Source organism: Cnephaeus nilssonii (genome assembly GCF_951640355.1).
Source record: "Cnephaeus nilssonii genome assembly, chromosome: 9".
NCBI lineage: Eukaryota > Metazoa > Chordata > Mammalia > Chiroptera > Vespertilionidae > Cnephaeus > Cnephaeus nilssonii.
In genome coordinates this window covers 46,512,488-46,536,961 of record NC_137080.1, presented here as the reverse complement: position 1 = coordinate 46,536,961, position 24,474 = coordinate 46,512,488, and the positions used below count along the sequence as shown (strand labels likewise).

General features: G+C 40.6%; 1 protein-coding gene across 1 annotated transcript in view; it reads left to right on the top strand.

The window, feature by feature from the left end:
• The window catches only part of KLHL32 (kelch like family member 32), a 164,632-nt gene that overhangs the window by 21,958 nt on the left and 118,200 nt on the right, over positions 1-24,474 (top strand). Inside the window, exons 2-3 of the mRNA XM_079780026.1 lie at positions 2,706-2,798; positions 9,805-9,985. Of these exons, the coding sequence (XP_079636152.1) occupies positions 2,776-2,798; positions 9,805-9,985 (204 nt within the window). The 5' untranslated portion in view covers positions 2,706-2,775. The remainder of the gene's footprint in view (positions 1-2,705; positions 2,799-9,804; positions 9,986-24,474) is intronic.

Here is a 24,474-nt window from a genome sequence, read left to right as displayed (position 1 = left end):
GTTCTCATGTAGTAATTAAGCTGCAGAGGGAAATCCCCTTCTCCCTTCCCAAGAGCATTAAGCTAAGCTTGAAAGCTGATTAAAAGATACTTAAAATTTTAACATATGTTTTCCTAACTATTTTTATAACTATATGCCTTGCCTTATGTTTAGTGAAGTCAGTAAATTCTCTGTTCACCAAAATATTTTATACATTCATTGGTTGACCACTAAGCCAGAGGCATAGACAGCATTTGCCTTCTCATATAATGATTTTGTGTGGAAAGCAGTTAAACGGTGTCTTCGGGAGCTTGGTCATTTAACCTTTTGCACTCGGATGTCGAGATTAAAATTACTCTTTGAATGTATTAATAATTTGAAATATAAAAAAATCCAAATAAATAAGTTTGTATGAAAAGAAACTCCAGTTTTTTATTCTACTGCCGCGCTTTGTAAAATCTGGGGTATTTAAAAAATTGAATCCCGAGTAGAATAAAGGAATCGAGAAAAAAGCAAGCGAGTGCATAGGGTTAAAGAATGCAGAGGAAATAGCATTAAGTGTCACAAAATTGTGTATTACTTATTTAAACCTATGTTTTCTGGGAAGTTCTTGGAATGCACTTTCCCAGAGAAGCAATAGGAATATGTGTCTCTGTGTTTTTAAAGCAGCAGAACCCGCCCCCCCCCACCCCATTGTCCCCAAACAAAATCTTAGACTGGGCTCTACTTGATTTTCTTGGAGATCTTTTAATTTCCAGTTGTGTTAGCCTAAATAAGACATGGAATTTGTTATAAAGGTCTAGGTTATTTATGTACCCCCAGAGGCAGGAATGCATGGAAAATCCAGAATGTCCTCTCCTTCCATCTCTTGCCTCTAGCCTTTTCTCTGTATGTCTGCTTCTTTTTTTCTGTTTCTTTCCCTGCAGAATTGCTTTCTTAGTTTACTAATCTACATGACAGAGAACAGAGCTGAGACTAGGGTGAGGTGAATGAGGTGCAAAATTTCAGAGGGAACCAACAAATTCAGGATGGAGAGAAATAATATGTTAATGTAATATTTCAAAGTTAATGATGAGCACAATATCAAAACTTTAAATAAAGGTAGGATTAGTATAAAAATAGCTCATTTAGTGAGTTGGTTTCCAAATAATAATGCCATTTAATTTATCTTATGATTTTTTATTATAATTTTTGGAGTGTCTGAAAAATATCAAGTTCAATGTGTCCTTCAATTTTGGATGATTTTAACTTTTAGGATATTTGTTCTTCATTTGCCTTGTTATTGGATGAGTTTTAAAATATTTGAATTTCAGAAAGGTTAAGTTTGTTTTCCTGTCTGTAATAATAAATATTCTTCTGCCATTTTAAAGTTCAAGTGACCATCTCTGTTAGTGTTTGTGTTAGGCTATAATAGCCTGGAGATGATAACCTAGATTCTGAAAGGAAACTGTAGCAGTGATAGGTTACTAAGAAAGTATCTTAGATAATAAAACAGTGTGCCTTGAATTATTCTCAGTCCCTGCCCTATTCAGTCATAATGGAATCATTGAAAGTGATGCTCATTTTTAGGTTTGTCAAAACAAATTTGAAATAAATGAAAGTATAGACATCCTATTTTTTATCATTATAGTTGAAGAAAGAAAACAAGAAATAAAAAACATAATTGTGTGAATAATGTTAGAAAAAACCTGATGTTCAATAACAATGGGATAGTTAAGCAAATTATGATATATCTATAGAATTTCTATATAGTCATACCCAATTGAGGGTTTGTATACACTATAACAAATACTATATTTTAGTCATGTTGGAAACCATAGTTTCCTCTTTTGTACAAATCAGCAGAAATAGGCGCAGTTTAACACATCCATTTTATAAATGTTTTAACCTTGTTATTGCTTTTCAAAATATAATTGAGTCAGAAGAGAATCTGCTTAAGATTTTCCAGGTTGGAATTAATTTTTCCACTTGAGTGTATTAGAAAGTAGGTGCTAGACCCTCTAATGAGAGTTGTTGTAAAGCATAGTCATGGACCAGGTGCCAGACTATTCAAATAATTTAATTTTCTCTTTAGAGTTATACCAGTGATTGAAAACACAGGCTCGAAGGGGCGGGGGTGGTTAGAGGTTTGGGGTGAGATTAAATGAATATATAGGCAAGGAGCAATTTCAAGCTTGATAACTTCATCCTATTATATATTTCCAACTATGCTAATCCTAAAGCTCTTCTGAGAATCTCTTTTCTATTTTCTATTAATTTTCATCCTCTCTGTATGTTATCTTTTAAATCTAGTTTTCAGAAATCTGCTCCTTGAATAGAAAATCATATTTCTATAGACATTTAACAAAGACATACTTTTTTTTTCTTAATTTCCCCAATATTCATGTTTGGAAGGAAAGTAAAACTAGTACTTGTGGTTTAGAACTTTGTAGGTTTAGTTTATCAAATGTGAATTTTTCCCTTTGGCCGTCTGATGTTTTAATTTTTACTGTAGCCCTTCATTTAGCTATTGGGTTCTCAAACACATTTTACTTCTTAGTCCCTGAAGTTCCAATAAAGTTAAAAAAAGCTTGAACACTTAATAACTTTTTGAACTATTGTTTATGAAAAGAGCATTCAGTCAGAATGTATGTCTCAATTGTAAAACTCCGTGGGGATCTGAAGGCCCAAAGGGTGTGTTTTTGCATTTAGCTCACTGTGCTTTTCTTTCATGTCTTTCTGTTCAGCTGGAATGCTTGCCAATTCTGCTGCAGACCTCTAAGGCTGACCCTGCGGACCCCAGAACCCTGCTGGAAAATGCCGTCGGAACACTGCCTCAGGTGAGCCCGGCAGCATATATCCTGCGTGGTGGAGTCAGCCCCCCAGTCTTCACCCTGCACATTCCAGGACCCAGTGCAGAGCTGGGGCGCAACACATATTTGAAGGAATTAAGCCGGGACCGTCAGAGTGTGTGTGCGTTTCGTCTGGTAACACCAGGGCTAAGTGCTGTGATCTGGTTACTAGTCAGACCTAGACATGTTTCATCATTCTTTGACTGATACTAGTTTTTAACTTTTTCTTATTTAGGATATTAACCTCCCTCAAACAAAAGGCCTACTGCTATAAAGGTATATGATTTTAAAAAGTATCAGGCCCTGGCCAGGTAGCTCAGTTGGTTAGAGTGTCATCCCCACATGCCACGGTTGCAGGTTCGATCTCCAGTCAGGGCACATACAAGAATCAACCAATGAATGCATAAATAATTGGAACAACAAATCAATATTTCTCTCTCAAATCAATACATTTTTAAAAAATAATCAGAAAGCTATATATATATTTGACTGTCATCCCAGTCACTGGGGAGTGTGATACGTATTCTCAAAATACTCATGACATTTTCTCTTAATAATTTACTTATTTAACATATTTATTGAGCCAAGCACCCTACTTGGTGCAGAGGATCCAGCAGTGAATAACACAGATGAGGTTACTGCCCTTATAAAATATAGTATATTCTGTGGGCAAATCACACCAGGAATAATGCAAATGTCATTGTGAGAAGTGCTTTGAAGGAAAAGTACAGGATTGCTGGGATGAGGAAGTGCCTTCCTGAAGAAGTGCTCTATGATCCGAGTTCTGCAGGATGGGATAAGGGGGCATGCCTCAGGCAGAATGGAGCTTGGCACATTCCTCAAACCGAGAGGCAGTCAATTAGAAAATGCAGGGTGTTCCTTTGAATACTCTCAGTGGAGGCAAGTCTTCATCAGCCTCTGAGGAAACAAATGGATCTTCAGATCAAAGAATAAGAAAGGTGATAAACCTGGGAAATACCTTCTTTGTAAAAATATTAAGAATTGGATTTGTCTATGAAATAATGAGACCAGCTTTCCTCCACAACTCTGAAGCTATTAGGGATAACCGGTTCCCAAAATGTGTTCCGAAACAGAGGCATTGCTGCTGATGGCATGGTGCAGGGAATCTGCTGTTCTAGACCAGCGACTCTCTAGGGGGATGAGTTTGCCCTCAGGATACATTGTGCAAATATCTGGCAACATTTTTGGTTGTCCCTCTGGGGGTGGGGGATGCTAAATATCTTAAAATGCATAAGATAACCTTCCCCCAATGCTCTCCCCCATAGCAACAAAAAAGAAAACAAAAATTGATCTAACCCAGAGCATGGATTTCACTGACATGGAGAAACCCTGCTCTAGATTTGGCCTCCGGCCAATAGAGCGCATGAAGACCATGGTATCTGTCTGCCTCCACCTCAACCAAGTGCTTTATTTTTGGCTACCAGGATCCACGTGCATTCTTCTGAAAATGATTTTTTCTTTTCTTTAAATCTGCCACCTCTGTTTTTACTGATCAACCCCCATTGCCATCTGTCCTCCACAGCACTATCATCTCCACAGCGGCCTTTCCTTCTCTGCTGAGACCCAGAGCCCTCCCTTCCCCGCCTTTCAAACTTCCGCTGTGTCCTGTGGAACTATTACCATCTCCCTCACCCTGAAAAATTCTGTTCACCTCTTGACTTCATTGAGACCCACCGTCTCCTGAGGCATCACTTCTCTGGTAGCCCTCTCACGTGGTGGCATTATTATTTCCTCACATTTGTGTGTTTTAGGGGTACGTAGAGAGATTGTTGTCACCCTGGGACATTGTTTTGCTTCAAGATCGTTACTCCTAAAAAAAAAAAAAAAAGAAAAAAAAAAAAAAAAGATCCTTACTCCTCACACTGGTTGTTTGAGAACAACAACAACAACAACAGCAAAAACAACAACTTGCTTCTGAAGGTGGTGCTCCTCACCTCTCTCACCCTCACCTCCACTGCACTATTGTCTGGGCCATTTTCCTCATTCATTGAGCATTTAGCACCTGGTCTCAGCCTTCTTCCTCATCGCGAATCCTTTACAACTTCCCAGTGCTCTCTGTTTGCGTGGAGAATCTGTCCAACTTCGTGGCCTTGGATCTTCAACCTGCTTATCCCCGAAGTCCTTCTCCCTTCACTGAACCGCCCTCTCCCACGCTCACCCCTCGGACCTTGAATCTCCGTAGTTGCTCTGTTTCTCAAACCACATCAAACACTTTATCTTACCAGGACCACTTCTTCTCGCTTGCTCATAGCTACCTCCACCATGGTTGTACCTCACTGCAGTGTCTCATCTACTGGCCCTGCTACTTTCTACAGCCCATCAACCTTTTTGTCCCCTCATTTCCCTTCTCATCCAGTTGAGATTCTACCACTCTTTTAAATCCTTAATTTCTCTTGCTCCCTGCATTTCGAATGCATTTCCCTGACAAAAATCACAACTCAGATACACCCAACTATCCAGGTCCTATGGAGATTGGTTCCCCTAAATCTTTAGATTCAACACGTCCAAAATGCCCAGAGTTTTAATATGTTCCGGTCCACTTATTCCCCCTCTCCTGCCACCCAGAGGGCAGTCCTTTTCCATAGCTGAGCCCAGCCCTGTTTCTGTGTTTTGAATTCTATCTTTCTTATCTTCTCAGCAACCTTTGACTGTGGATTGTCTGTCAGCTGTATTCTGGAGACACAGCTGGCTGTGCTTCTGTTACGCTCTCTATGGAGACGAGTCACAGATTTGCACCTCTAGCCAGGACCTCTTGCTGAGCTCCAGGTCCTGTACCATATCCTGCCTTGTTCTCAGAATTCCAGCCATTAACATCCTGTGTGAGGGTCATGCTCTCGCCCGCCACGGGATTGCTGTTCCCCTCACTGGAAACCTCTCCTCTCTCCTGTGTGCTGCAGCCCACAGCTCCAGCTGTACTTCAGGAAGGCCAAATTATTTGATTAATGTGTAACTGCCTTGCTAAGCTGAGTGCTCCACAAGGGGGCTACCAAGCTTGGTTTGTTCACCATTTTATCTCCAGGCACTAGTGCCATACCTGGCACAGGATGAGTAAATATTTCTGGAAGGACCATGTCATGAACATCATGCTCTGCGTGTGATTTTTTTTTTAGCTTTTGCCATCAATTTCAGAATGAAGGTTAAAGACTCGAAGTCATGAATAGCCCTATTCCCTAAGACATCATTTATTTATCTCCCTGTTCCTGGCTGCTGACATATGGCCAGTCAAACAGTTGCTCCCTGGCATCACTAAACAGCAAATCTGCTGCTCAGGGCATCTGGGGCTTGCCCTGCTGTAACCCAGAGTCTGGGCCCAGTGAGGTTCAGGAGCAACCATGCTCATGGGCGGCTCCACACGGTGCCTGGTGCTCTCATAGAGTTCAGCGGGAAGAAATGGGGGCTGCATCCCCCTGGGAACCTGTACACTGTCCAGAAGAACCATAGTGCAAAGCATCTTTATAATTTAAATTTTTCAGAGGCACATTTTTTAAAAAGACAAAAAGAAACAGGTAAAATGAATTTTAGCTATATAGTTTAACCCAGCATATCAAAAATATTCGGCAGGCTTTTTTCCCCACTACGTCTGGCATCCGGTGTGCGTTTTACACTTACCGCACATCTCAGCCAGGTCTGCCCTCACTCCAGTGGTCAGCAGCCACATGCAGTGGGCGTTGTATTGGGTAGCACAGTTCTAGGGGCTCCCTCTGCACTCACCTGTGAATTTTGAAGGGGTGGCATTACTTTCATGGAAGACCTTTCCCAGTTTTAGGAAGACACTCAAATCTGTATATCTTTGGAAAATGGGCTTCCGGTTTTGGTCTTTTTCAGTAATTTAGGGAGTTTTAGGAATATGATTTTTCTAATTTCTTCTTCTTTGTTCCCCACATACTGGGAAGACATTACTCTGAGTGGGGAGGTTTAATGTGCTAATTTGGTATAAGTTATAGATGCCAAGGGAGCTGTTCGCAAGCATGTGTCTGCTCCCCACCTTAATGTCGTCATGGCACATTATAGTCTTTGATTCACCTCCTCCTCGTTTATTATCGTTGGCTTCAAATGGGCCTGCCATCTTCCAGCTGTGTTCTGTGGCCACCCATGCCTTAACATTTAGAGGGTTGAGGTCTTTTGCAGATTTACATCTGAGAGTAAGTGGGAAGTTACTTTCAGACTACAATAATGGCTTGTTGATTAATAGGCCTTTATTTCTTGCCAAATGTTGCAGTATTTGTTTCTGCTTTGAAGAATTCCTAACATATTGGTTCCAAAATATTTGGAATCTTGATCCAATTTTGCCTTAAATATTTAGCGTGTTGTTTTCTTTAAGCTTGAATATTTCAAGCCCAGCTGAATGATCCTGGAAAATTGTGCAGCATCACAATTGTTTCAGAGCTAAGCCCTTTATTCTTGGGCAAATTTCAGTTTACAGCTGTTCTTTCCCTGGCAAGATTTATTCACTGTCAATTGATATCTGAAATTCAAATACTGACTCAGTCTTAATAAAAGGACACAAATTATGGCACTATCTTTGGAAAATGAGTAAGGAAACATTTTAAGGCAATTATTTTAATATATTCTTCTGTTCCACTACAAATGAAACTTCAAAATACATTTATTAAGCATTTAGGATGATATTAAAAGGGAGAAAAGTTTGGGGGTTTAAAATAAAAATTTTAAGGTTATAAAAAAATCTATCCTCTAGTCTAAAACTTAGTTACAGTGCAAAGATAAATGTTTTGAATCATGATTTCAAAAATTTCTTATCACATGAATATGTTCATGTATATTATTTTTAAAAAGCAACTTTGATTTTGCGATTAAACCATGCATAATATAAATATAAAATTACTGTGGACCTTGTGATATTCTTTCCTTGCAATTATAGATACTTGATGTCTTTTTTATAGATTATCACATTTTTTGTTTTGTCTTTATTTTGTTTGTTTTGTAAGCAGGAGGATGAATTTACATTATTGTGTTGTTGGTGATAGGTTCTCAAAATGCCTGATCTTAGACCTTCAGCTTTATCTGTAAAACAGAGATAATGATAGTATCTGCCTTACAGGATTGTTATGAATGTTAAGTGAATTAATAATTATAAGTCATTAAGAGTAATTCATGAAACATAGTAAGAGCTTTGTGTTTGTAAAAATATATCAAAATGTTCTTTTATTTAGGAGAGATTCTTTCAAAAACTACTTTAAAGCTTTACTTATATAATATTTCTGTTACTATTGTATTCCTTCATTTCTTTAATTGAGCCATGCTAATTAATCTCCATTTTAGGCTTTGCATAGAAATTTGTATTGAAAAGTTATTTATGCTTCTGAATGCAGTTTTCAAGTGCTGATTTAAAAAGTCTGCTGATAGCTACAGCCACTAGAAGATGAATATTTGATGACAGTAACCATTTCAAAACCCACTGCTGCATTTCAACTGAAAATAATCCTCCCACCTTCCCACGAGAACTTCCTATATCATCACCTCCTGTCAAGTTTTTTTCTTTTCTTTCAACGGTTCTGACATTTCGGAGGCTCCCCAGTCAGAAATGCCCAATGCAGCTTACTGGCTACACTCTGGCGTTTCACAGGAAGCATTGGCTTCCATTTCAGGTGGTGCGATTTGTGCTGAATCGTAACCTATCAGCCACCTGGCACCACAGGCTGGGCAGAGCCACGTCAAATACATTAATCATGCAGTGTAGGCCAGTGGTTCCTCCCTAAGTCCTCTGAGAGGCTCTTTCCCATTCACAGGGAGAGACTGGATGCCAGAGTTGTCAGGATAGGAGAGACAATGCTCAAACATCCATGTGGTATCTTTCCTCAGCTTGATGAAGAGGCTGCAGACCTAAAACAGGTTGATGGCCCTTGTTCTGGGGGTAATTTATGACTGATGCCACTCCTCTGTCTCAGTCCAGTGCCAGTTCTGAGAGTTAGAGCGCTGTGGAGATTTTCATACGTCTGAGCTGGAATTGTTCATAGCTGCCTGAAAATGCCGTTTGCATTTTGTGTTTATGGCATTACTTACACATTATTTTAGGAAGATCAGAGGTTTCACCCAGGAGTTTTGAAAGGATATGGAAAGAATATTTTAGAATGGGGTAGGGAGTGAAGGGGGAAAGTTTCACAATGGATAAGTTTAGCAACTTCGAAAAACAGAAGAGAAAATAAAATTGTATAGTCATTCATAAATGTAGTTCAGTGATCACATAGAGACATTGGTGGCTGAAATTGTAGATATATTTTACTTGCAGCCTTAAGTGTTTTTCACTTACAATGGCATTTCCTTTAATGTTCATAATTTCCCAAGTTAAATAATAAGCAGCTGTGGTTGAATTAATTGCTTTCTGCATGGAATGGTCACAGGCAGCCCTGTTTTCTCTTACTGGCATTAGCTTCGTTCTGTTTTATTTACCAATAAAGTTCTGTGTGCTGTGGGGGACTTGGTGACGCGCTGGACCTCTGGTGAGTCAGGCAGGTCCAGTGGATTCTGTGCACCAGTGCACGGCCGTGACCTCGCCCTGAGCTTCTGTGTCCTCAGGGGACAGAGTTGGTGCAAAGCTGAGAAGGAAGCAGAGAGTTCGGGAGGGGTCATGGATGGACAGGGACACCTGCAGACATCCACAGTTGGATGCACTTTCACTGAGATGTGCACGTCCCGAGGACAGAGGCTTAGAAGCAGAGGCTCACAGGCCCACAGACATGGGTCAGTGCACAGACACAGGTGGACACACACGGACACGATTCAGAAAGAGAAGCACGAGTAGGGAAGAAAAAGAACCCTGAGGGGGTGAGGGAAGAGAATTCTAGAAAAGGGGGGAGCAAGAGCATGGTAGAGAGAAAGAAAACGTGGGAGTCCAAAATCCCACTCCAGTAGTACGCTGGAGCCCCCATTCCCCGTCGGTGTTGAGGGAGTGAGGCACACGGGGCAGCCAGGGCTGGTGGAGGACGCATGCTGACTTGATTGCTCTCCTTCATAGTATTCAAGAAATGCTGACAGGCCAGAGGCTCTGCCACTCGGAATCTCACAATGACAGCGTCCTGGCAGCGCTGAACCAGCAGAGGAGCGACGGCATGCTCTGCGACGTCACCCTGATTGCGGAGGAACAGAAATTCCATGCTCACAAGGCCGTCCTGGCGGCCTGCAGCGACTACTTTCGGGTAGGTCCAGGTTGTTTGTTTCTCTTCAGATGTCAACTAAACAGAGGAGGATACAATTTCCTGAAGTGTCACACAACCAGCAGCCACCTAGATGGTCGTTCTCAGAGTTGTAAGTGCTGGGGGCCTTCCCTGGGTAGAATGAGAGGGGGCCCTATTGGGGTCTTTCCTCAGCTGGATATCTGGATGTCTCTCCTTGGTGTCTGAGTTGAGGGGCGTTTAACATTTGACCACCCTAAGGAAGTGTGGCATTGTAGTGCTTCATCATAGGGGTGTGAGCCAGGGTCAGGATGTTTCTAGATTCAGGATCAGAAGGAGAATCTGAAAACAGTTTGTTAAAATAAACCAAGTCCCTAAAGATATGTAATGCCTCTGGTTTGGTTTTTATGCATGTTCTCGTCTTAGTGCTTTCCAGTATTTGCTCCAGGATCAGCGATGCAATTGGCCTCGTGGACGTTTCTGGTTGACATGTGTGTCCATAATGGCTGAAGAAGACATGTTGTCTTGTTTAGCAGGACTCTGGAGTTTGAGTTCTAGTAGCAAATGAGGTGTGGTGGCATGCTTGTTGTTTTGAAGGTGAATGTGTACAGTATGGCTATAGCTAGTTGAATGCCATCTATTTAGTACTTCAGGTGATTCAGGCACTCCTGTGATTCAGGTGGTGGAAAAGGATTTTATATGCATATCTCATTTAATCCTCCTGACAACCCATTTTACAAACACATACAAGTGCTATAAAAATCAACATTTTTCATATATGGAAACTGAATCTTAGAAGTTAAGTAATCCTATATAATAAAAGGCTAATATGCAAATTGTCCCTTCGACCAGGAGTTCGACAGCGAGTTCGACCAGGAAGCGGGGCCAGCCTGCCAATTGCCCACAGCCCCTCCCCCCAGCCGCCCCTGCCCCCAATCACCCCTCCTACTCCGATCAGGGGTGGGGCCAGCTGGCCAACTGCCCATTGCCCCTCCTCCTGGCCAGTCCCACCCCCAGTCGCCCCCCCCACCACTCCAATTGGGGGCGGGGCCGGCTGGCCCCCACCCATGCATGAATTCGTGCACCCAGCCTCTAGTTTTAGATAACTCAGAGGTTAAGTAATTAAGTCACATAGTTCTTAAGTGAAATTAAGATATGGATGTAAGAAAAAAATCTTGATAATCATTAACCAGAATATTTTTAAATATTAATTTCTGAATATACATTATTTAATTCTTATTTAATTTTTTTTCAGTGCTATTTTGGTTGATAATTTCAAAACATTACAGTGCACAATCTATATAAATGAGAATATATATATATATATATATATATATATATATATATATATGCATGAATTTTTAAAATTTCCCTTATGAAAGTCTTAAAAATGATATAGAAACCAACTTAGGCACATGGGCAATTTGTTGGTTTGATTTGTATGTTTTCAATAATCCTGTTTTTTATGATTAAGAGACAATATCAACTGCACTCAATTGTGATCTAGCAGTTAAAGAGAATTTTCAAAGGTGCCAAATCATAAAAGAAAGACTTTTAGCAAAAGTGTTTTAAGTGTGGTAAAACCTAGTAATGTAGAGGATAAATAGGTAATTACTTAAAATGTTTATCTAAAATAAAAAGTAAGGGTTTAATTATAAACTGCAGCAATGAAGCAGAATATCTGAAAAGTGACCTTTAGTTGCATTAGTATAATGACATATTTTATACACTCTCAAATTGTTGGGCATTAATCTTCCAGAAAGTTTAGATTAATCAGAGGACATTTCAAACAATGTACTTTGGATTGTTATATATAACATGTGCACGTTATATAATAGGACTCCTGTCTTCCTGTGTACCATAATATAACTGTCTTGGTGCTTAGCTGCTCTCCTCTGAAGTCTCTCCTGATTGGGTTTTTAATTTAATTTTGGAAAATGGTTTGATTTTGTGCATGTGTGTATGTGAGCCAGTGCATGCCCGTGAGTGCAAGAGAGCACTTTCCTTGTTGGCATTTAATAGTGTTTGTTGCTACACCCGGTTCTTCTTCTCTTCCACCACAATGCCCCAGATACTCTGGTAGGTTAGACACAGAAGGCCTTTTACAGTACCTGTGTTATAATACCTTTGAAGAAAGCTTTGTTGTTCCCATTCTGCAGATAAAGAAGCTAAAGTGCAATGTGTGTAAATAACCTGCCCAAGGACTGCCAGACATTAAGGAGAAGAGCTGATTTTCACACCCCAGAGCATCTGTCCCCTTGATTACCACATGTACTCTCTCCACTTAACCACATATCCTGCTGGGTTCATCCACAGTTCCTTCAATGTCATCACCTGTTTGTGAGATGAAGATTAAGTAACTTATGTATTGATTGTTCTGATCAATAAATTGAGACAAAGTTGAAACAATTGTCACAGTCTGAATAGTACAGTCCTTAAAAAATTAAATTTTTTTAAATAATGGGTAGTAAGTATGACTGTCCTTTACTCTGGAGAGAGACATTATTATACTGGACAGGAAGCATGCCTACCCTTTGCTCTGCAAAGAGAATGGTATCTTCCAGGATTGTAAGCAAGACTGCCTTTTGCTCCAAAGGGAAAACCACTCTGTCATTCAAATCTGCTTGCTATAGAAACATCCTTGAAAAGAGAGTTCAGAACAAAGGACAGTCAGTGTCTCACTCTCAATACATGCATATATGCAAGAGACCCATGGAGGATCGTCTCCCAACAACCACATGCCCTAACTAACATTATGTTTGTCTTTCTTGTGTCTTATGCACTGCCACACTGAAATATCTGGAAGCAGTATCCTGTTTTAGGAATTTCTGTGTATTTCACAAGCCTTATAATGTTGCTTCAGGCTTAGTGCTCAATTAATATTTATTAAGTGAATGAAGAAATGTTTTCTAATTGTCATAGAATTTATGTATATTTCAATGCTTAATATCCTGCATATAAAATATGCAAATTATTCATGGATGGTTTCTTCTAGTGTGATCTGTTCAGGTTAATTAAGTTCTTCGATGTAAATAGATTTTTGTACTCTGTATTCTGATATCTGGCAGATTATTTTGAAACTGAAGTAATGGTTCTGATTCAGGAGAGGTGGGGCTGCAAAAGTGAGGAGAAGGCCCCAGTTTTTACATAAACAGTTTCTGTACATTGATCTGAGAGTTGGCATCAGCTTTTCTTGATTAAAATACGAATAATGAGCAGTTGAGCATAAAGTACTGTGACTTCTTGTGATCATCAACATTTTAAAAGGAAGGGTGAAAACAAAGTCTTTGGCCAAGTAATAATGATTTTAAAATAAGGTTTAATATTAGTTGTGTGCCGGGGTTCTTTTCCCAGCCTTACAAAGGGTTCAGCATTCTGGAGAAAGGGGCTGTGCGTAGAAGATTAAAGAGTCCGGAGACGAAAGATAATTTTGAAAGGCATTGGGGGGTCAGAGGATCTCCAGCTAAAGGGAGCTAAAGACTCTCCCTAGACCAAAGACCGTGCTTTTATTCAACATTATTTGTCCTAAGGCAAGGTGGAAATATACACTTCAAAGGGTAAGGTATCAAAGGGTTTACAGAGATTGTCAGTTTCAGGAATAGCCTACAGGTGTTCAGGTGTTTGGCCAACAGGAGGCAATAAAATGCCCTGAGCTGTCTGGCAGTTAACAATCCTATTCAGGTTTGGGGGAAGTGCCATTTAGCCGTTTCCAACAGGTAAACTACGTATGTGGCTCACCCTTGTTGAGCCGCCCAAGCTTCACCAACCTTTTGGTGAAACTCTTGTAATTATTACATGCTGGAATTGGTTCCCGGCAGTGGTGTGGGCTGAACATGGCATTTGCCAAATGCTATAACTGACTCCGACCAGGGACTTTAAAAATAAGAATGTAAAGTAGTGGTGGAAGGAAGGAAGGGAAGAGCTTATGAATCAGGTCTGAGTTTGAATGCAGCGGCAGGGACTGTGTTCACCACAGTTTCTCCCAATCCCTGACAAATAGTAGGTGCTATTCTAGTTAATATTGGGTTATTCACTCTCTTTACTATCTATTCTTTGATCATAGACACGTCATCTTACTTCTGTTAACCTACGTTTTTTCATTTGTAAATAGATGACCGTAAAGCACAGCTCTCAGAATGGCTTGATATAGAGATTTGAATGATATATTGTAATGCACTAAGTGCTGTATCTGACACAAAGAAGACCTTCAGTGAACACTAGCTATTTCACTCCTTGCACTAACTTGCAATTCCCTGTCATGCTCTGCCTGACTATTTGTAGAAAAAGAGAAGAGTTCATACTTAGGCTCACCTAATTACAGACTCTTTATTTACCTTTTGATGGGTGAGAATAACTTTTTGGTTGCATCCTTTATCATCTTTTCATTTTCTGAATCTGATGACTCCTTCCTGCTTGTGTAGAACATTCTAGTAGCCATCTGACATTTCTCCTCCTTTGGTTGTCCCTTTGCTAACCATCGTGCAGACGACTGTGTGATTACTTTCACTGCCCTGCTCAGGTCTTCCAAAGCTCCTCACTCCCCGTCTGCCAGGCTCCTGGAGCGAGCTTTCATGCTGTGCCATCATCATTAGCCTCATCTTTGTTCTCCCACCTGTTCATTTGATGTTGCAGCCAGGCTGTTCTCCAAACACACTGTGTTCCACCTGAGGGCCTTTGCCCTTCTCAGCCTTGCTAATAACTATTTCTTCTACCTGGAACTCCTATTCCTTTCTTGGTTCACCCTGTGCATCTACCAAGGTGTATCACAGCCAACAGCAAGTGTGAAGTCCTTCACAAAGGCTTTGCCCTCTGCCATCTCCCTAAATTCATATGCATGTCCCCCCGCCCCCTTCTGAAACCTTAAAACTGTAGTTTGTCTCCTTCAAGGAATTAAAATGCAACCTATGGAATGGGAGAAAATATTAGGAAAAAAATCCAATTAAAAATGAGCAGAGGAACAGAATGGACATTTTCCAAAGAAGACATACAGATGGCCAACGGGTACATGAAAAGGTTCTCAACATCACTAATCATCAGGGAAATGCAAATCAAAATCACAATGAGATGGCACATCACATCTATTAGAATGACTATTATAAAAAATACAGGTGATAACAAATGTTGACAAGGATGCAGAGAAAAGGGAACCCTTTTATTTGTTGGTGGGAATGTAACTTCATGAGCCACTATGGAAATGAAAGAATATGGAGGTTCCTCAAAAATTAAAAGTAGAACTACCATATAAGATCCAGCAATTCTACTTCTGAATATGCATCCAAAAGAAATAAAATCAGAAACTCAAAGATATATTTGCACACCCATGTTCATGATAGCCACGACATGGAACAACCTAAATGTCCGTCCATGGATGAATGGATGAAGAATATGTGGTTGTGTGTGTGCATGTGCTTTTATATATAATGGAATATTATTTACCCATAAGAAAGAAGGAAATCTTGCTATTTGCAGCAACATGGGTGAAAGATGAGAGCATTATGCTAAGTGAAGTAAGCCAGACAGAGAAAGACAAATATTGCATGACCTCATTTATAGAGAAAGAGAGTGTAGAATGGTAATTGCCAGGAGCTGGGAGTGGGTGAAATGGAAAAATGTTGACCTTTAGGGTACAAACTTCCAGTTATAAAATGAGTAAGTCTTGGAGAGCTAATCTATAGCAGGGTGACTATAGTTAACAAAACTGTAATGTAGGCTTGAAAGTTGCTAAAAGAGTAGATCTTATAAGTCCTTACCCCACGCATGAGCGTGCGCATGTGCGCGCGCGCACACACACACACACACACACACACACACACACACACAAAAGGTGAGGTGATGTGTTAACGAACCTTATTGTGGCAATCATTTTACAACATATACGTGTATCAAATCATCATGTTGTACACCTTAAACTTACACAATGGTATATGTTAATTACATCTCAATAAAACTAGGAAAAAATTTAAAAGGAATTAATTTATGTCATAGCTCTTTTCACCAGTAACTTCTCTGAAAGGGATTGTGACTGAGGACTAGTTCATAAACATACTGTTAAAAATATTGAATGAGGACGTATTGAACCAGAGGTATCAGGAGAAATTAGCAGCCTTATGATCTAAAAGAATGTGTGTGTGAGAGGTGGGGGCTAGTCAACCTCTCACCCTCCTCCCTATGGCAGCCCCTCTGCCTGTGTGGGCACAAAAGTTGCAGGTCCCCCACGTGGGCAGTTCTGGGCTGCAGGCTGCCCTGGAGACTGTTGTTCAACATTTGCTATCTCCATCTTAAATCTCCACCAACGCCTACACTTTCTGGCCAAGGAAGCAGATGTCTTCACTGTCTAACATAGCTTCGCATATGTGATGGTAAAGTGATTCAAATATGACATTTTGGAAAGTTAAATATTTGAGCATCATTTTCCATTAGAGCCTGAGTGTGCTCTGCCTATATAATTTTTAGTTTTGAGAGAAGATAGTAAAGCCCATGATAAAAAATGTTGTTTCATATATTTTTATAATCATACTAGAGGCCCAGTGCACGAAATTTGTGCATGGGGGGAGGGTGCAGGGGGTCCTTCAACCTGGCCTGCACCCTCTCCAATCTGGGATCCCTCTCGCAATCCAGAGCCACTGGCTTCTAAGCGCTCACCTGCCTGCCTGCCTGATGCCCCTAACTGCTCCCCTGCCCACCTGATGGCCCTAACTGCTCTCCCCTCCTGGCCTGATCCCCCTAACTGCATATCTGCTCTCCCTTCCTGGCCTGATCCCCCTAACTGCCTATCTGTTCTCCCCTCCTGGCCTGATCCCTCTAACTGCCCATCTGCTCTCCCTCTCTGCGCCTTCAGACCCCGGCGCAGGAGTGCTGAGAGCTCTCCACCGAGGCCCTGACCCCATCTTGACCTCCCCCCTCCGGGCTGGGCAGCACAGCTGGCCGTGTGCACCTCTGTCGGGGGGGCCACTGCAACCTGTCCTGATGTCCCCCTCCGGGCTGGGTGGTGCGTCAGGCCTGCGTGCGCCTCTGCCAGTGGCGGGGCTGCCCCCAGCGGCAGCTTCATGTCCCGGTGGCACAAGTCCCTGCCCCCATCCCCACCCACCAGCTCCTGTGTGTGAGCAGCCTGTTGAACAGTCATGACTGGGACACAGGACCAATTAGCATATTACCTCTTCCTATATATAGACTCTTTAGTCACTATTAGATCAAAATTGATTAAAAAGCTATTAAATGAGTATATAATATGTAATTAGAAGTGAATTTTTAAAAAATTCAATAAGCATTTGTTACATACCTACTATTTGCTAGGCACAGAATGAATTCATAGTCTGGTAGGAGATACAGACAAGTGAACAAATACCTACAGAATAGTCTCATGGGTCTTGGGTTGTGTTTTGGGGCTTGAACCTTGTTTTTATCCTCTTCCCCTCTCTGGCATTCTCAACCAATAATAACAATAATAATAACTACCATTAATTGGGTAGTTACTATGCTATAGGCACTTACTCTAGTGCTTTATGTATATCAACTCGTTTTGTCCTCTAAAGACACCTATAAGGTAGGTATTGTTATTATTATTATGTTATATCCATTTTTAAAATAAAGAAAAGGAGGCCCACAGGTAAATAATTCACACTAGGGGCATGTAGAGCAGTTAAGTGAGAGCTGATGAAGGCCTGACCTAAGCCAGAAGCACATGGCTGGAGAGAAGAAGTGTGTGAGTTCTGGTTTGGTGTGGGAGAATGGGTGGGACAAGCATCCACAGGACCTTGTGACGATGACAAGGGAGATGAAAGGCTTAAGAATGAGTGAGGCTCCTGGCTTGGGGATCAGGAAATAGGGGAGCAGGGGGTGCTCACACTCACCATAGACCTGAAGTCTAGAGGGTGTTGGAAAAAGAGCCGCTGCGAGGCATTTTGAAGACAGTTGTGCGTTGCTGGAGCAAGCAGGGGAGGCTTGAGGACTTCAAGTTCCCCTTGAGGGGTGTAGCCAATACCTTTTTTCTTTTCTGATCATTGCATTTCTAGCACCACTACAGTGCCTGGCCTCACCAACACCCTCCTCAGAATTTCCCCCCTAAGAACACCCATTATATGTACTGTTTGTTTAACAATTAGCTTATCTCGTTTCCTGAGAAAGTTTCCTGTAAAGACTCCAAGGTGATAGCACTGCTGACGTTAAAACATAAGTGAGATCATTACTAGGTTTCCACTGTCTCCTACTTAGTGGTTTTATAGCTTCTTCATTAACATTTCCAATTCTCTGAAATCATATACGTATAAGACATACTGTGTTTATCACATGAAGGATAAACAGCAACATAACATTGACAGTTATTTTGCTTCTAGCCGCCAAGCCTGCAGCCTCCTGTCTTTCTTCTGGTCTGCTGCTCCGCCTCCATCAATTCTGTGAGCCCCCAATATGCTCCCACTAAAGATGAAAAACTAAAATTAAGAATGAAAATAAATGTCTTTCTAAACCATCAAGTGCTATCTGAATTTTAAAGGACTTTTCTTAGTTTTCCTCTCTTACTCAGTCACCCTTGTCACAGGTTTCTCCTGGCATGTTCAAGCATTCACTGGGCTTAGTGCTGCAATTAGGATTCACTCATTTGACCTCTGGGAATGCTGTCACAGTCTGAATAGTACAGTCCACAAAAAATTAAATTTTAGCTGGGAGCAACTTACAACCACCCTCCTTTTCAGAAAAAAAAATGTGAATAAAAATAATAGCAAAATCACCCCCAAGTTCTTAATACATACTGGTATAGGCGTTATTTTTGGTTTATCTTTTGGGTGCTACTGTAAGGATATAACTATCTACCACTGTCTTACATAGCAAAGCATTTTTTCTGCAGTTGTTGATGCATGAATATCACTAAAAATTAAATCCCAGGATGTTCAATTGTTTTCATAGTGGATCTTACACTGGCCTGTCCTGTGATTAATTACTTGCTCGAGGCCAAGAAAACACTACTGAGGTCTGTGGCTATTTGGTGTTTATGCTGAAACAGCAGCATTGCTAATTCTTGCATATTTGCACACTGCTATGTCCTTTCCTTTCCCTCACATCTGTATTTCATGTGTCAATCGTGGGGATCACAGTATCATTCTTATATTACATTTGAGTTATACATTATATGGTAAATTGACCATTTTCCATCAAATGAATACTTGTTTTAACATTAAATATAATAAAATCTGTTTATAGAAATAATTAAAAAGTAGAGCAATGTCTGTAGGAATTAAAGAGTATGTCTAGAGAATGTGCCTTTATCAGCTTTGAGGTTGTTGTGAAGACCCCAAGGGGAAGGAGGGCAAGAAAAGCTTAAGGAAGTTTAAGAAGACTAATGTGCAGATTAAAAAGAAAACTGGAAAGTGATTCAGATGTATGATGCTTTTGAAATTTGTGTTTCCTTTTTTGTTTGAGTTTTGGTAGCAAAATCATCAAGAAAACAATTGATTTGCTGGTTATACTTATATGTTTTTATTACATTAATTACATTTTGAAACAAAGAACTTATGACAATAGAAGTTAAATATTTTAAAACAATTTTTATCCCTGCTATATTATTTTTCTGATGGTAAATTAATTTTACTCCATGCAAATATAAAATAACTTACATCTAATATTTTTATTTTAAATATGTTTAAACATTCTCATTTTTATTTTCTTAATATTTAATATTTAATTTTATTTACTACTTTCAATACAGTAGTTATTGCTACTTCACAAATCAATGTGCTTCTTTATTATTTCTTAATGCAGTAAGAACAAATTAATTCCATGGCTGATAATAGTGCCAAATCTATATATATATAAAGAGGTAATATGCTAATTGGTCCTAACGGTGTCCCAGTCACAACCGGTCAACAGGCTGCATGTGCATAGGAGCTGGTGGGCGGGGACGGGGGCAGGGACTTCCACACCCAGTTGAGGCTCACACAGACCTGCCCAGCGCTAATGTCACGCTGCCTCAGAGGCAGAGTCATGTGCATGCAGGAGATGGTGGGTGGGGACACAGACAAGGGGACCTGCCTGAGCCGCCATAGCATGGCCTGAGCAGGCCCGGAGCGGACACAGACATTTTTTTGTGGTGAAGGGACTGGAGTTCATGTTGATGAAAACACCTTGGAGGCTGCGGCGGCTGGTAGTGGCAGCAGCAGCGGGGTGATGGGGGGTGGCGCCTTCCCCTGATCAGCTCAGTTGCCTCCTGCAGAGGGAGGCCAGACTGCGGCTTAGACCTGCTCCTTGCGGGGAGTGGGCCTAAGCCATCAGTAAGACATCCCTTGAGGGCTCCCAGACTGTGAGCGGGGGCAGGCTGGGCAGAGGAACTCCCCCCAGTGCATGATTTTTGTGCACCGGGCCTCTAGTGGTATATATAGTTCACTACTTTCTCAATCCTATAGACATTTACTGAGCATCCACTATGTGCAAAAAAGTTTGTGCTGCATGTTGCAAAGGGTACAAAAAAAATCACCTGGGCCGCTTGTGCACTAGAGGTGAAGGTTGAAACCTTGGGCATATACGAGATTGCACATCAGGAGGGGAAAGAGAGAGCAGGAAACAATTTCTGTGATCAGAACCTAAAGGATGCCTTCGCTTAGGTGACAGAAAGGAAATGATAAGATGGCCCAGGTGACCAAAAAAGGGAGAGTCAAAGATGTGTAACGATAACCAGCATGTACATTATTAAAAAAATATTTTTTATTGATTTCAGAGAGAGGAAGGGAGAGGGAGAGAGATAGAAACATCAATGTTGGGAGAAAATCATTCATTGGCTGCCTCCTGCATGCCCTCTACTGGGGATCAAGCCTGAAACTTAGGCATGTGCCCTCACTGAGAATTGAACTGTGAACTCCTGGTTCATGGGTTGATGCCCAACTACTGAGTCACACCAGCGGGGCACCAATATGTGCATTTTATTCAAAGCCAGAAAAGAAAAGGGTTTCAAGAGGTTGACATATTCTGTAGAAGATCAAGGAGAGTGCAACAAAATTCATTGTTCTTTAGGAATTTGGTTTCAGTGGAGAGTGGGAAAGAAAGCCCAAATCTAAGGGATGGTATGTAAAGACCTTGATCAGTGCTACATACACTGAGTGGCCAGATTATTATGATCTCTGAACGTATAATAATCTGGTCACTCAGTGTATATCCTATATAATAAAAGGCTAATATGCAAATTGTCCCCTCGACCAGGAGTTCAACCAGCAGGCAGGCTGGCCAACCACCCATGTCCCCTCCCCCTGGCCAGGCTGCCCAGACTCCACCCATGCACGAATTCATGCACCAGGCCTCTAATATAAATATATATATATATGTTATATGAATATAAATACACACACACACACACACACACACACACACACACACACACACACAGAGTGGCCAGATTATTATGCATTCAGAAATCATAATAATCTGGCCACTCAGTGTATGTCCTGTGGACCAGTGCCAGTCTGCAAAATGCTTGTTAACTGTCCACACACATGAGCTACTGAATGTAAATCAGGAATATTGTGAAACGTTGTTAGTTCAACTGGCTTTTTTTTCATAAGAAGCCTCTCTTAAGGAAGCAAGTAGTGAGTCCATTTGTGTTCTGGCCAGGATTCCTTACCTTGTCTCCGATGGATAAGAAACAGTGTGAAGGCAACCTGCTTTGAGGAGCACTGATACAGATAATAACAATGCCCATATTTTCATTTTTATCCTGCTTTTTAGAGGTATAATTGTCATATAACATTGATGTGGAAATTAAATGAGATAACAAATGTCAGGTGTACTAAATACTAAATAGAAGGCCTATAATCTTGGTGGTGTTTTTTATATTTCAAGGAAAGGAGAGCAGAGTTTTGTTTTTAAACTAAAATTCTGTCAGGAAGCAACATAGTTTTAGGCAGCTCAGCAAGGATAGCTTTTGCCAATTTTTTCTGTATTCTAGATTTCAGTGTTGATTTTATTTTGAAATTAATTTTTCCCATGGCTGTACTTTAGAGATATAAATCTTTAATCTTTTAACATGCTACAAGCTCTCCAGACACTCCAAATTGTCTTTACTGTTACTTTTTTAGGATTTACTGGCCACACCATTGCTTCCCCTATCATTTACAACCCAGGATTATGGTAAAGGTAACAACAGACTCGAGACCCAGGAAGAGCCGGTGTTTCAGTTTGTGTCTAAGGTAGGAAAAAACCAGTTTGAACGCAGTCAGACTCTCTCTTATTCAGCCTTTTGTTCTATTCAGTCCTTCAACTGATTATATGAGGCCCACCCACATTAGAGAAGTGCAATCTCCTTTATTCAGCCTGTTGATTCAAATGTTAATCTCATAAAAAAACACCTTTAACGGGTACACACAGAATAGTGTTTGACGAAATATCTGGGTACCCCGGACCCAGTTCAGTTGACAAATAAAATGAGTCCTCAGAGATAACTTCAAAATGTATATCTTCAGACTGGACCCTCCCCTAAAATCCAGAATTTGTATATCCAAATATCTGCTTATTATCTCTACTTGGATGTTTAAGAGGTATCACAAATGTAATATATCCAAATGAAACTCCCAGTTTCCTCCCATAAACCTGCTTGTTGCACAGTAGTCTCCATTTTAGTTAACACAGCTCTAATTAATGTAGGCCCCCAAACTGCTGCGTAATTTTTGACATCGAAACTGCCAGCAAGTCCCATGGCTCTACTTTCAAAATATATTCAGACTCCAATCACTTCTACTACTACCACCAAGATGCAAGCTACTGTTATCTCTTGCCTGGAGTTTTGCAGTATCCCACTTGCTCCTTCATCTTCTTACTTCGGTCCTTGAGCCCTGGGAACCTATTTCAGAACTGCAGCCCCAGTGATCTTATTGACAGCAAAAGTCGGATTATGTCACTTTGGCTCAGCACCCTCTGATGATTTCCACTTTCACTTAAAATCACCGTCTTAGTTTACACGATTCTACCTCATCAGCAACCCCCCTCCACTCCAATCACACTGGCCTCCTTGCTGTTCCTCAGACAAGTCTGCATGCTCTTACCGCAGGACCTTTGCACGACTGTTTGCTCAACTGCATTACTCTTCTCCTAGATGGCTACATGACTTGCCCTCTTCAGATCTTTGTTCAAATCCCACTTTCTTACAAAGTAAGACTTTAATTTTTTTGACAATAACCTAATTTTTAAAGAAGACAATATTTATGTATTATGAAACTAAAAACATAGTAAAGACAAAAAGCTACTATTTTGTGTGGTTTTTTTTTAAAGCTTGTGGAGTCATAGGCCAGTCAGCAAAAGCTCGTTCCCCTCTGGGATTGTGGGTCATGTTTATTCAGCAGTGAAAAGAATGTCTGGGCCCATAGATACAGTTGGAAATATAAAAACAGTCAGTTTTACCTGTTTCTCAAGTAAAAGTGACTTCCGTTAAAACCAAATTTTTAAAAATTTATCCATACAGAACCCTCTGTGTAATAGATGGTATGGGGGTTGGGAGCAAAAGAGACTCAGAGACATTGGGACACATTATATCTGTTTTCTTCCCACACGTGAGAATATGGCCTTGCTGATGCTGAGTGAGTCAGAAACCAGGAGAGTAATGATTATACCAACTCCCCAACATAGAACTTCTTAGAGTCTTAGTGGATGTGTACTGTTGGAAAAGAGATCTAAGTGCTGAATCCAAAAGACTTGTGACCTAACAGACATGTGGCTGTTTTCCCGGATCCAGCTGGCCCAGTCTTACATGGATCTAATTCCCTAGTCACCTGAAGCAACTAGGGAATTAGGAGCCAGGGAAAACTGGACACCTGGCTACTCACAGGTTTTGGAGTCCTTGACTAATTGGTTGGGGATCTAATGTGGTAGAGTATGGTCTTTTCCCCTCAACTTGTAACTCTGAAAATTCCAGAATCTGGTTTAGGAGAGGAACCCAAAATGCTGCAATGGACTTCTCTTTTCTTTTCTTAAGGCAATTGTGACTTAAAAACAAACAAACACCTACAAACAAATATAGTCCAAGAAACTGTGAAAACTGACAAAAATTGCCCACAGTTGAAAATGGGCTCAATTTCTTCCCTAAGTAATAATCACCTGTTGTCTATGAGTAGATGTTGGCATTCTACAACTTATATCTGATGATTAATTATTTAGTTAGTATCTACCAAGAAGAGGCCTAATGAAATAGCTTTTAAATTTAGCCAGAAAAAAAAAATAGCACCATTAATGATAGCCTTGACATTCAGCAAAGCCAAATTAAGCAGTCAATCTGATGTTTTATAGATAGTCTGTTATAGAGCCTCACACCCCGTGGATGTTCAATAAGCATTAATTGCCTGGCTGATGATGAACAGCTATACATCTGCCTGTTATAGAAACTGCCATGGTGAAATAAATAAGAGAAGGTTGATTTGAGATGTTCTGTGGGATAGGACCTTGTGAGCACCAAAAGGTGGGTGGGTTTTGTTGTTTTGTTTTTTTTTTATTAATCAGGCTTCATAATTTCCTTTTAATGGAACACATTCATTAAAAATATAATT